General features: G+C 39.8%; 1 protein-coding gene and 1 long non-coding RNA gene across 7 annotated transcripts in view; one reads left to right on the plus strand and one right to left on the minus strand.

Annotated features, from left to right (window-relative positions):
* Nucleotides 1–13,296, minus strand: part of SLC35F4 (solute carrier family 35 member F4) — a 292,455-nt gene that overhangs the window by 10,735 nt on the left and 268,424 nt on the right. For 5 of the 6 annotated variants that reach the window (XM_030931414.1, XM_030931415.1, XM_030931417.1 and 2 more), the window contains one exon: nucleotides 6,751–6,970. In XM_030931414.1, coding sequence (XP_030787274.1) covers nucleotides 6,751–6,970 — 220 coding nt within the window. Of the gene's footprint in view, nucleotides 1–6,550; nucleotides 6,971–13,296 lie in introns of all 6 variants that reach the window. The other variant, XM_030931418.1, reaches the window with a different exon arrangement.
* Nucleotides 277–6,906, plus strand: LOC115897682. Its single transcript, XR_004057454.1, has 3 exons — nucleotides 277–379; nucleotides 4,358–4,543; nucleotides 6,778–6,906. It is a non-coding gene; the product is annotated as an uncharacterized LOC115897682 (long non-coding RNA).

Consider the following 13,296-nt stretch of genomic DNA (forward strand, 5'->3'; position numbering starts at 1 on the left):
TCAGCTAATCTTGAAAATGAGGAAAAATTGTGGAGTGGTTGTTAAACCACTAGTTTAACTTTAGAGAGTAAATACTCTTTAGATGTCCGGAAAACAAATATCCTAAGCACGTATCAGTCACATGCATTTTCAGAATCAATCAGTCATCAGAGAGGTATTAATAATCTTTTCTTCTCAACAGAAAAACACAAAATGACTCTTCTTGGCCTCAGCTTTCTTGAAATGTGTCTGTAGGAAGCCAGCGCCTAAAAATGCTCGTATGTGTTCATTAACATGATGACAACCACTGAAGTGCTCCTGGGACACATTAACATCCAGAAGAGGAATTCTGCTGAAAATACACCATCTAGTGGTGCCACCTGCTCGGCTTCTGAAAAATGTGGGTCTCTTGACAATCTATTCCGGTTCCAGCCTCTTAACCAAGCAGAAATGTCTAAATAAGATGTAAAACTAGGCCAGGCACAGTGGCTCATGCCTGTAATCCCAGCACTTTGGGAGTCCCAGGTGGGTGGATCACATGAGGTCAGGAGTTCGAGACCAGCCTGGCCAACATGGCGAGACCCCATCTCTACTAAAAATACAAAAATTAGTCATGCTTTGTTGGCACATGCCTGTAATACCAGCTACTCAGGAGGTTGAGGCAGGAGAATCGCTTGAATCTCGGAGGTGAGGGTTGCAGTGAGCTGAAATCACATCACTGCACTCCAGCCTGGGCAACAGAATGAGACCCTGTCTCAAAAACAAACAAAAAAGATGGGGGGGAAAAAAACCCTCACCATTACCATTATCTGAACCTGGCTTAGGTTAGAATGTTAGTAACCATAGTGACCATAAAACTGCCAGCTCCTCCATTTAAAATTTTTCAACCTCTCTGCCCTCACACATTGTGGTGTGCCCACCTGGGGTGAGTCATTGAAGGAAGAGGATTTATTTAGCCCATTATCTCAGCATGCCAGTTGAGTGGCATGGCCTCGTGAGCCACCTATCTTCCTCTGCAGGCTGGGGCCCTCAGAGAGCTCTCTGCACCAATTTTCAGAGCCAATCAGAGGGGATCTGTGTGGTCATTTGAGCCTGTTCCTAAAGCCCAAAGAGGGCTTTACTAGTGGACATTTGGTGATCTCACTGTAGTAAATGCCACCTGTGACCCTGCATGGAGGTTGTTTCTTTTATCTTTCAAATAATTAGTTTGTACAGATAAAGCCTAAAGAAATATCTGGCTTTTGGCTGTTTTTGTTTTCTTGTATTTTTTTTCTTTTTCTCTTTTGGCTCAGGCCATCAAAAGCCCACAAAGGTTTGGTCCTTCTCTGCATCTCCATGAGGGTTTATCAACCTTATCCCATTCACTATGGTTCCCATTCACAGATGTTTTTCACAATTCTTATTTGCATAACAGTACTAGCTCTTCTAGGGTCCAAGGCATTGGATGAACCTTTAGTTGCTTCTCTTCCTACAGTATTCCTTTAAGATTTTAAAGGTCAAAATGAGTGATTATAATCCAAACATGTTTCCTTACTTTGCCTTGAGGCTAATTCTGTTTCTTGAAGCTAGGTGCGTATGAAGCAGCTGGTTCACAAATCAACCCTTGAATTCCAAAGCCTACAGCAGCCCTAAAAATGCAGATCTCAGACCACACTGCTGGCAGCTGCTGCACTCAAGTTGAAGACTAAAGATCAGTAGTTGAGGTTGGGACACACGTTAATAGTTTGACCAATGAGAAACAGGCTGATGATTATCTCTCTGGGTAAATTTAGATAGAGTCAATTTTCAAGGAACTGTGGCTATACAGAATCCTTAAACTTCTGCATATGTTATATTTAAGGTTCTATGAAAAACTATCTTTTTTACTTAGATTCAATTAAACTGAACAAGTGCTGAAGTGTGAAAAATAAGAAGTGTGGCAATCTATAGCTGTCCAGATGCTGTGTGTGAGACGGGCAGTAGGGGTATCTTGGATAGCAGCACACCCAAGGGATGCTGGGCCTCTGAACTCCCCCTCTCCCTACATGCATGGATTTTTATATGAATAAAATCCATTTGAAAATGATCTCAAAGGGAAACCTGGATGTCAAAGATGTAAAAAAATCCCATGAGGAAAGAGTGAAGGATATATGTGGAGGGTAGACACATTGACTGCACCTTGTTGAAGGGGTTACAGATTCCTTGTGGGTGTAAAATCCGACAGCCAGCACAACCCAGCTGTCTCCTGTCTTGGCTGTATTCATAAGTCATTATCCTGCCAAGATAGGGATAAGAGGGAGGATGACTCCCACTGTCCATCCTCCACTGCCTCTTCTAGGAAGCATGGGAGTTCTGGGTAGAGAATTCTGCGTTGCACATGAATCAAGAGTAACCAAAGGCAAGATGGAAACAAATTGTCAAGTTATGTGTCATCTTAATTCTTATCTTAATATCAGCATAAATCAGTAGCAGCTCAGCTCTAACTGTTTTAGAGCATTCTGGGGCCCAATTTGAATTCAAAGAAGTACCTGCTATACAATGAAAGATTCAGTTTAACTGATATACTTCAGTCAGTTTTTGGTAGATCCTGGAAAGTCTTTGAAACAGCCATAGTTTGGGAAGCTAACTGCATAGGGACCCAAATACAGCTGGAAAATATGTGGCTCCCAACCCAGAGGGACACTAATTCATTTCATAATCTGCTAAGACAGTTGGGATCTGCTGAACCATCCACCAACCACCAATATTCTCCATATCTTCAAGGAAATTGGAAAATGTAAGAAAAACTTGAACGACTAATATAAAAAAAAAAAGAGAGGGATAAAATCTGAAAGACAGTTTCTACCATTGTAGTCTGGCATCTTCTTTTCATTGGTGTAAAACAGATAACAACAGCAGAGAAGAAAGCTCCCAGCCAGTGGCACATTCCCCTTGGGAAGAACCTTTTTTTTTTTTTTTTTTAAGGTGGGTTCTCTGGTTCTTATGAATTTAAGAACTCTAGCTAAACATAAGGTCTGAGAGACAGGAAAACACCTATTTTTTTTTTTTTTTTTTTTTTTTTTTTTTGAGACGGAGTCTCACTCTGTCGCCCAGGCTGGAGTGCAGTGGCCGGATCTCAGCTCACTGCAAGCTCCCCCTCCCGGGTTCCCGCCATTCTCCTGCCTCAGCCTCCCGAGTAGCTGGGACTACAGGCACCCGCCACCTCGCCCGGCTAGTTTTTTGTATTTTTTAGTAGAGACGGGGTTTCACCATATTAGCCAGGATGGTCTCGATCTCCTGACCTCGTGATCCGCCCGTCTCGGCCTCCCAAAGTGCTGGGATTACAGGCTTGAGCCACCGCGCCCGGCCCTGAAAACACCTATTTTCAAAGCTGCAAGAGCTGGATTATCACTTTCTAACATTTTTGCAATCAAAAAATTATCTTTTAAAGAAGTTTACTAATTTTCATGGGATGATCACAGATTAGCTGCAAGCAATTGCTCATGAAAGGGCTTTTAAACAAACCGTAGATGACCAATAAATTGGCTGAAATGACTTCATACTAAATGTAAAACAGATTACCTTTCTATCTGTAATTCAGTGTTCAAAAGAAAATATTAGCAAATTATTCATAATACATAATTCATTTTTATGTGAGCATTAGTAATTCTGGCCTACTGGTGGTCCAGATAAACCCATATTTATGATGTTGTAACTTAAAGTGTCTTTTCATGGTGTTCTTTTTACATAAAAAAAAAAGTAGAAGTAGGGAAGGCCATAGCTTCTCATTTTAAATGTGTTCATTCCTGGGGCTAAGCATATGAGAATTATAATCCAACAAACATCTGTTTCTAAACTACTGATGCTTTAGCATGAACCAGAAATATAAATTTTAATCTGATGACTGAAAGCATCCCTTTAACTGTTTTTTTTTTTTTGTTTTTTGTTTTTTTTTTTTTTTTTAGTAGTCCAGTGGGATGACATCTGGAGGAGCTATGCTTTCGATTATTTATAGATGTGGACAATAAGAGCCACATTTATGTTGTCAGTGCTGTTTGCCCTCCTTTAATTTCTCAAATGACCTAATTATATGTGTTCTCAATATGTCTTGGGAGGAAGATAATTGCTGATACTCTCACAGGCAAAATGCTGAATACGTTTCTGTGCTTCTCACATTCCATGGCCTGACTGTGGGCATCATTAAAGTTACACTTTACCATTCTTCTGGAACGTGGCATTGAACATGTCCTAATGTTTCACGGTGAGAAGTGAAACACTTCCTCTTACTTAAAAAGAAAAATATCTGATTTTTTACAGGATGCCTGACACTAATGCTTACTATTCGGCTATCTCTGATGTCTTCACTTATGGATAGATTCATTAACAAGTACTTATTAACTATTTAACATTTCTTCTACAGAGTGTTATTAATTACAGATGCTGTATTAGTTTCCTAAGTCTGCTGTAACAAATTACCACAAACTTGGTGACTTAAAACAACAGAAATTTATTCTCTCACGATTCTGGAGACCAGAAGTTCAAAATACAGCTGGGACCAAAGGCATCTCTAGGGAAGGATACAGTCCTTGCTTCTTCCAGCGTTCTGGTGAGTGTCCTGGCATTCCTGGCTGGTGACCACATCACTCCAATCTCTGTGTCTGTGATCACATTGCTGCAGCCTCCTCTTCTGTGTGTGTCTCTTTTGTGAGTCTCTCATAAGGACACTTGTTATTGGATTTAGGTCCTACTCTGATACTCCAAGATGATATCCCCTTTTCAAGATCCTTAAGTTAATAATATCTGCAAAGACCCAAATAAGGTCACAGTGACAGATATGGGAAATTAAGATGTGGACAGATCTTTCTTGGAGTCACTACGCAACCCACTGCAGATGGCAAATTTAAACTGGCAATGGTTGGTAGCCTCTAGGCAGATTTTTGATTTTTAAAATCTGCTATTTAAAGATAAGTTACACAGTTGTTTTCTTTTTCTCTAAAATACCTCAAATAAACACTGTACCTTTTTGGATGTAACCTCTTGCATCAGTGAGGTCCATGGTTAAATGTGTTCATTCGCTCTCTAATACAGTGGATTTTATTGCTGGTAAATCTAGTGGTGAAAACATGGATTTAATGTTGGTGTTTGCATGCCACTAAAAGAACAGAAGAGCCTCCAAATCTCTCTTCTCCCCTCTTCTGACAAGACTCTCCAGGTTCTTATGGGTGATCCATGGTCCATGGTAGTGAAAGGCAGTGAAAAGAAAGATCTCAGAAGTATGAATTCATTTACTATATCCTCAAGTATCAATTGAGCCCCTACTTTGTGTCCTGCAATATTCTAGACATTGGAAAGAGAGACAGCTGACTTCCTAGGGGATGACCTATGTTGATACATAGGGCCCCGTGCTTGGAAGGTCCCCACCCTTGGTTTAATGCTCTGTTGTTATCTTAAAATTATTAATAGTTTTTAACAGGGCCCCTGCCTTTTCATTTTGCACTGGGCCCCATGGATTATGTAGCACATCTTGAAAAGAACAGTGGACAATATAGGAAAGCTTCCAGCTCTCAAGGACTTTTCAGGGTATCTGATGGTAGACAGCCAGCACCAGTGCCCCAGGCATAAATATGTGATGCTGAGCCCTTTGGGGTCAAACCTAAGATAAGACAGTAAACAATGTAGTATCACATTTGGATATATTGTAATGGTACCATGGACTGACTCACAGTTTCTGATTTTGTCTTCTATCAAAGCTTTCTACTTATTATTAGTATCAAGCTTCATTTCTAAATTTCAGAGCAGCATCTCCCAAGATACAATCAGAATTGTCTAACTTTTTTTTTTTTAAGAAAAGCTTTCAGGGTTAATGACCATCATAAACCCTCTCTCTAATATAGACATTAGTTTCAGCATTTGGGAGGGGGAAAGGACCTTGGAATCATTGCCAATAAGAGCAATGTTTTGATAACAAAATGTTTCAAATTATATCTTGGACATCGCAGAGAAGATAAGTTGTGTAATATTGATGTTCATTTGTACCTCCTTCTAAAGAAGTGTTGTCTCAATATTTTCATCATAGTGGCATGCTGGATTATATGAATGAGATCTGGCTCCTTAAATCTTCAAGGCTTCCAAGCAATCTATTTTTAACATAGAACAAGCATATAAATATATATGTTTTTAATCCATATTACTCCTGAAAGGAATAAACTCAGAACTGAAGTTGTTGGTGGAAGTTTAATGCAGTTCAACTAAGGATTTGTATCCAAAAGAAGTTGTTGCTTGTACTTCCATTTCTGCATTAGTCACACTAGATATATAGTCACTTTTAACAGCATTGTGCCATTACCAGTGACTTTAATTATTGTTTGGTAATCTTATCTACTTACACCAATATTAATTAAATCCATCTGGTGGGGGGAATGGGGGTCATCTCAACATATGTTGATTGAAAAATGCAAACCATAATCTTTATAGTGGCTAATTTTCTCAGACCCTTCATTCCTGAGGACAGAAGGAATTGATCACACCATTAATTCTAAAAATTGATTCTGAAATAGGAACTTGTTTTCTCTGCCTGTTTTTTAGTGCCTCCTGTTGGAATCAGCTCACTAACCAGTAGAAACAAACTGTTTATCCTTCCATGATGTTGTAACTGCCTGGGCTTTCTAATGCGTCTTCAGATTTCAGTTTGTACTCAGAACAAGTGAGAAAAAGTTTTACAGAAACTCCACGAAACAAAGCAGACAGGCTCTCCTGAAGCCAAGAATTTATGATAAAGGCAGGCATCACACATTGAATCAAGTATGCCATTACCCTCACTCCCATGAACCTGTCTTTCAGCACAATCCACGACAGCAAGAAGACAAAGGCTTTGTTACAACAGAACAGAGCGGAGACATCAGTGGCCGTCAGCTTCTTTAAAGCCAGTAAATAAAGGTAATTAGTCAAAGTCCATAGAATAGAAAAGGGAGCAGTTCTTTTAAGAAAGAGCTTCAACGTCAGACCATCTTCACCAAAAATCCGACTGCATTCCCTAGGAAAGAAAACAGAAATTAATATCCAGGTACTGATGGTGACACCTCTTGTCTTATCTGACTCATCGCAGCCATTTTCAGGTAAGAGCACAAACACTCAATACCCATCCTTCATCTGTGAAGTATACCAAACCCAGTTCTGAAATCTGCAGGCTTCAGGGAGTGTATGAGGTTCCTTGGAAAACAGCCCACATGTGCCCAAGCACAGAGCTAGGCCCTCTTCTCTGAGATATTCTCTGGAGGTTGCCTGAAAAGCCATTCTGTCGTTTCTGAGCATTCTCAGAAGAGCCTGGAGAAATACAGAAATGGATAGTTGCTGAAATCACTAGCTACTGGAAGAGGGAGAAGATTCTTTCCCAGTGGGCAAATGAGAGAGGGTCAAGGCCGCTACTACTCTGTGAACAGGCTACAGACGACTCCTAGAACCCGGAGGGAAAGGGACTCGCATACGTCTGTGCGGCACACATGTCTTTGGGTTTTATTTCTAAGACACTACGCCTCTTTCTAATATATCTGCCCAATTGACTAATTTTTTTCTTGCTAGCATTTTTAAGGCAGAAAAATGAAGAAAGGCTCTGTGATAACTCCCACATGATAAAAACTAAATAGAAAACTCAGGTCGTACTTAGATACAAACATTTGGCCCTTTTGTGGAGAAATTGTCTGAATTCAGTGTCAGAAAATGGTCACTTCAATTGTTAAATCTTCTATTTGATTTTCAATTAAGTTGGCTACATTTAGCCCCAGGGGCCATTTTTTTCCTTTAAGTCCTAGGCCTAAACATGATTTTTTTTTTTTCCTAGGTCTGGCTCTGTTACCCAGGCTGGAATGCAGTGGCGTGATCTTGGTTCACTGCAACCTCCGCCTCCCAGACTCAAGCCATCCTCACACCTCCGCCTCCTGAGTAGCTGGGACTACAGGCACGCACCACCATGCCTATTTTTGAAAATTTTTTGTAGAGACAGGATTTCACGCTATTGCCCAGGCTGGTCTCAAACCCGTAAGCTCAGGTGATCTGCTTGCCTTGGCTTCCCAAAGTGCCGGGATTACAGGCAAGAGCCACTGCACCTGGCTCTGAGGGGCCATTTTAATAAAAATGTTCAAGCTAGTCATACATACAGGTAGTAATGGAAGTGACACAGTGACTGTGCCTATATGACTATGGACTGAAAACAGACTTACTACTGGGAGAATTTTACTTAATTTTTTTCCACTCAATTGTTCATGAACATTCAAGCATTTATGGGGCAACTGTCAGGCATTGTATTTTCATGAGTAGTATAAGTAATCTTGTTCAAAGCAATACATTATTAACATATGCATCTGTTTATAATGAAATCTACTTACAGGACTCTAGTACTGGTACTAGTTTCTTTTCCAGTTTTAAATGAAATTAGTGTGCCTCAAAGTATTGCAAATCAAAGTAAATTCTAGCCAATGTTTGCTTCACATGAACGTTCACATGAATGATGTAATCCCACAAAAGGACCATGTAGAGAGGAGGAGTGATAAAGAATTTAGGCACAGGGAGTACAGCCTTAAAGATTAAGTTTCATAGTAAATGTGACTTTCAACTGGATGAGAATGTTGGGAGTTGCAGGTCAGCGGTTGCAGGAAGGTTCAAGACATGTGTTGCACACACAGAAACTTGTATTGAAATTTGTTTACTTTCATGTAGGAGACTACCAAAAAGGAAGGATTTTTGTAAAATGAAAGTAAAAGTTCCCAAAGATAAATTTTAACTTTAAAGAGACAGAACTTCAAAGAAGAGATTAAATAACCTAAAGCCTTCTGTAAAGTAAACAGAAATTACACATGCTCACATACACAGGAAAGTGAACAGTGTCTCTGGAGCCCCACGGCCAATGGGATAGTCTGAATTAGCACCATACATAGAACCAGAGGAAGTTTTCATAGAGCATCCTGGGCACAAAGTTCATATTCTATACTTATAAGGTGATCTGCTCCATGAGAAAGCTGCTGTGTAGAGCTGGAGTTGAGAGTCATGGATTTATCCTATCATTTAGAACCACTGATTGCCTTTTAAAATATGAACACATTTATTAAGAACCACCACAACAAAACCCATTCCTGATTAAAGGATTTCTTTTTCTTATCACTGGCTCTAGCCAGCGATTGTTCTTCAACCAAGAGCCCACCATCATGCTGGGAGGAGTGCTTCTAAGCAAAGATTTTGGACACAGGGAAGACCAACAGATGTGTACTCTAGACAGGCAGAGCCTGACCAGCAAAGCAGCTGGGAAGACGCTGCTGCCAGGCGGAGACTGTTCTCACCTGCCTCATCTTGTCTCCCAGGTGTTCGTTCCTTCATTGTTCCCCTTTCCTTCCCCTTCTCTCATAGCCAACCTTCTCCCCTTTGTCACTGTTGTTGTAGACATTAAAAATGCTCTCCATCTAAATGCCAGGTCACTTGTGTAAAATCCCATACTATTTAAGCATTGAACTCTAAGAAACATGAAAACTAAAAATATGGATTTTTATGGAGAAGCAAATAACAGTGGGTTTCTCTTTGGGATGATGAGATCAGACTTTCTGGGCAAGTGGCATTGACAGGTGGTATAGCTTGAAATGAAGCATAGACGTTAGAGGACACTAATGATTTAGTTATGCTTATTATTAAAACAGCAGCCACTAGTTATTGAACCCTTTCTATATGTTAAATAGCATCTTAAGCACATTTTATAGGTGCCTGACATAGGCAAATATCTTTGCTTTAGTTTAATGCTTTCTAAAGATTTTTTCCCCTAAGAAAACATCCTTGTTGAATGGCGTAAACCCAGGAGGCAGAGCTTGCAGTGAGCTGAGATCCGGCCACTGCACTCCAGCCTAGGCGACAGAGCGAGACTCCATCTCAACAACAACAAAAAATCCTTGTTAATAATATGCTATACAATTTTTTCTTCCTAAATTTCAAATTCACTTGAGGCAACTGAATTCTCCTGTAGTATATAAATGATTATCAAAAACTACTTATAAATAGACAGTCCTCACCATCTAGATTTGATACTTTATTGAAAATTATTTTGATGTTACTGATGAGAAAATAGAGGTTCTGCTGTTACGGGACAAATCCTATTTCCAGTCTTATACACTAACTGTTTTCCCCTTGTTCAGTCATGAGAGCTTCGGGAATGACTTCTTGGCAGATGGTATTGAGTCTACAGGGAAAAAAGATCAAGGATCTAAGAATTGTCTGACAATTTTACCTCTCATATGGAGGAGGCCACTGGCGAATAGGAGGCCACTGGAGAATATTCCCTTCAAAGATAGTGTTTTCTGCTTGACAATAAAAGCCCGTTGATTCTATTTCAGAAATGGTCAACTTCACTCTACATGCACTATAGGTAGAGTGCTAAATCAGATTTTACTAAGTTCAGAGTTAGAGAGATGTGAAAAAGATAGTTCATTCCCAAACATTTCTGCTAGCAGGAGTCTCTTGTTTTAAATCGGTTATCTTAAATCAAACTGACTTAGCTTGCTTTGAAGTATTCTTGAGGTACTTCTTTTTATACAAAACTTTTGTTGTTTTAAATCAATGTGTTTGTCTAAACCATGGAAGCATTCAAGTAGAACACATATACCTTATAGGTGCACATAGGTATCTCCAAACAGGAACAATTGTAGTCTGATAATCACATTCCCCCATAATCACTTATTAAATATTGTTTAAAAAATTTTACAATGCAAGATCATGTCTACTTTGATGAGAATCAAATACAAAATACCTTTAGTAATCTCAAAGAGTTATAGGGCTCTCCCAAGCCAATAAGCATTTATTCTTTTTGAATTATTTACTTCTTTCATTATAGCTGAGTTTTCATGGACACATATAGAAAATCAACTCATGGTGAGAATTTGTATTCCCAAGCACTTGCAAAGTGGTGATAGGAAATGGAAGTTGAGGCAAGACACATTGGCTTATGCCTGTAATCCCAGCACTTTGGGAGGCCAAAAACCACATGATTATCTCAATAGATGCAGAAAAGGCCTTTGACAAAATTCAACAGCCCTTCATGCTAAAAGCTCTCAATAGACTAGGTATTGATGGAACATACCTCAAAATAATAAGACCTGTTTGTGACAAACCCACAGCTAATATACTGGGCAAAAGCTAGAAGCATTCCCTTTGGAAAAAAAAAAAAACCGGTACAAGACAAGGATGCCCACTCTCACCACTCCTATTCAATGAAGCATTTGGAAGTTCTGGCCAGGGTGATCAGGCAAGAGAGAAAAATAAAGGGTATCCAAATAGGAAAAGAGGAAGTCAAATTGTCTCTGTTTGCAGATGACATGATTTTGTATATTTAGAAAACCTTATAGTTTCAGCACAAAATCTCCTTAAGCTGATAAGCAACTTCAGGAAAGCCTCAGGATACAAAAATCAATGTGCAAATATCAGAAGCATTCCTATACACCAGTAACAGAGAGCCAAATCATGAGTGAACTCCTATTCACGATTGTTCAAAGAGAATAAAATACCTAAGAATCCAGCTTACAAGGGATGTGAAGGACCTCTTCAAGGAGAACTACAAACCATTGCTCAAGGAAATGAGAGGACACAAACAGATGGAAAAACATTCCATACTCATTGATAGGAAGAATAATTCAATGCTCTTCCCATCAAGCTAGCATTGACTTTCTTCACAGAATTGGGGAAAAAACTACTTTAAATTTCATATAGAACCAAAACAGAGCCCACATAGCCAAGATAATCCTAAGCAAAAAGAACAAAGCTGGAGGCATCATGCCACCTGACTTCAAACTAAACTATCCTACAAGGCTACAGTAACCAGAACAGCATGGTACTGGTACCAAAACAGAGCTATAGACCAATGGAACAGAACAGAGGCCTCAGAAATACCACCACACACCTACAACCATCTGATCTTTGACAAGCCTGACAAAAACGAGCAATGGGAAAAGGATTCCCTATTTAATAAATGGTATTGGGAAAACTGGCAAGCCATATGCAGAAAACTGAAACTGGACCCCTTCCTTATACCTTATATAAAAATTAACTCAAGGTGGATTAAAGACCTAAACATAAGACTTAAAACTATAAAAAACCTGAGAAGAAAACCTGGGCAATACCATTCAGGACATAGGCATGGGTAAAGACTTCATGACTAGACCAGGCACAGTGGCTCACGCCTGTAATCCCAGCACTTTTGGAGACCAAGGTGGGTGGATCACGAGGTCAAGAGATCGGGCCCATCCTGGCTAACATGGTGAAACCACGTCTCTACTAAAAATACAAAAAATTAGCTGGGCATGGTGGTGGGCGCCTGTAGTCTCAGCTACTTGGGAGGCTGAGGCAGGAGAATGGTGTGAACCTGGGAGGTGGAGCTGTCAGTGAGCTGAGATCGTGCCACTGCACTCCAGCCTGGGTGACAGAGTGAGGCTCCGTCTCAGAAAAAGAAAAAAAGACTTCATGACTAAAACACCAAAAGCAATGGCAACAAAAGCCAAAACTGACAAATGGGATCTAATAAAACTAAGGAGCTTCTGCACAGCAAAAGAAACTATCATCAGAGTGAACAGGCAACCTACAGAATGGGAAAAAATTTTTTTGCAATCTATCCTTCTGACAAAGTGCTAATATCCAGAATCTACAAAGAACTTAAACATCAAAAAGTCGGCAAAGGAGATGAACAGGCACTTTTCAAAAGAAGACATTTATGCAGCCAACAAGCTATGAAGAAAAGCTTATCACTGGTCATTAGAGAAATACAGATAAAAACCAGAGTGAGATCCCATCTCAGGCTAGTGAGAATGGTGATCATTAATAAGTCAGGAAACAACAGATGCTTGGGAGGATGTGGAGAAATAGGAACAATTTTACACTGTTGGTGAGAGTGTAAATTAGTTCAACCATTGTGGAAGACAGTGTGATGATTCCTCAAGGATCTAGAACTATAAATACCATTTGACCCAGCAATCCCGTTACTGGGTATATACCCAAAGGATTATAAATCATTCTAAAAACACACATGCACACATATGTTTATTGCGGCACTGTTCACAATAGCAAAGACTTGGAACCAACCCAAATGCCCATCAATGATAGACTAGATAAAGAAAATGTGGCACATATACACCATGGAATACTATGCAGCCATAAAAAAGGATGAGTTCATGTCCTTTGCAGGGCCGTGGATGAAGCTGGAAACTTCTCAGCAAACTAACACAAGAACAGAAAACCAAACACTGCATGTTTTCACTCATTAGTGGGAGTTGAACAATGAGAACACATGGACACAGGGAGGGGAACATCCCACACTGGGGCCTGTTGGTGGAGGTGGGG

Source organism: Rhinopithecus roxellana, chromosome 5 (genome assembly GCF_007565055.1).
Source record: "Rhinopithecus roxellana isolate Shanxi Qingling chromosome 5, ASM756505v1, whole genome shotgun sequence".
NCBI lineage: Eukaryota > Metazoa > Chordata > Mammalia > Primates > Cercopithecidae > Rhinopithecus > Rhinopithecus roxellana.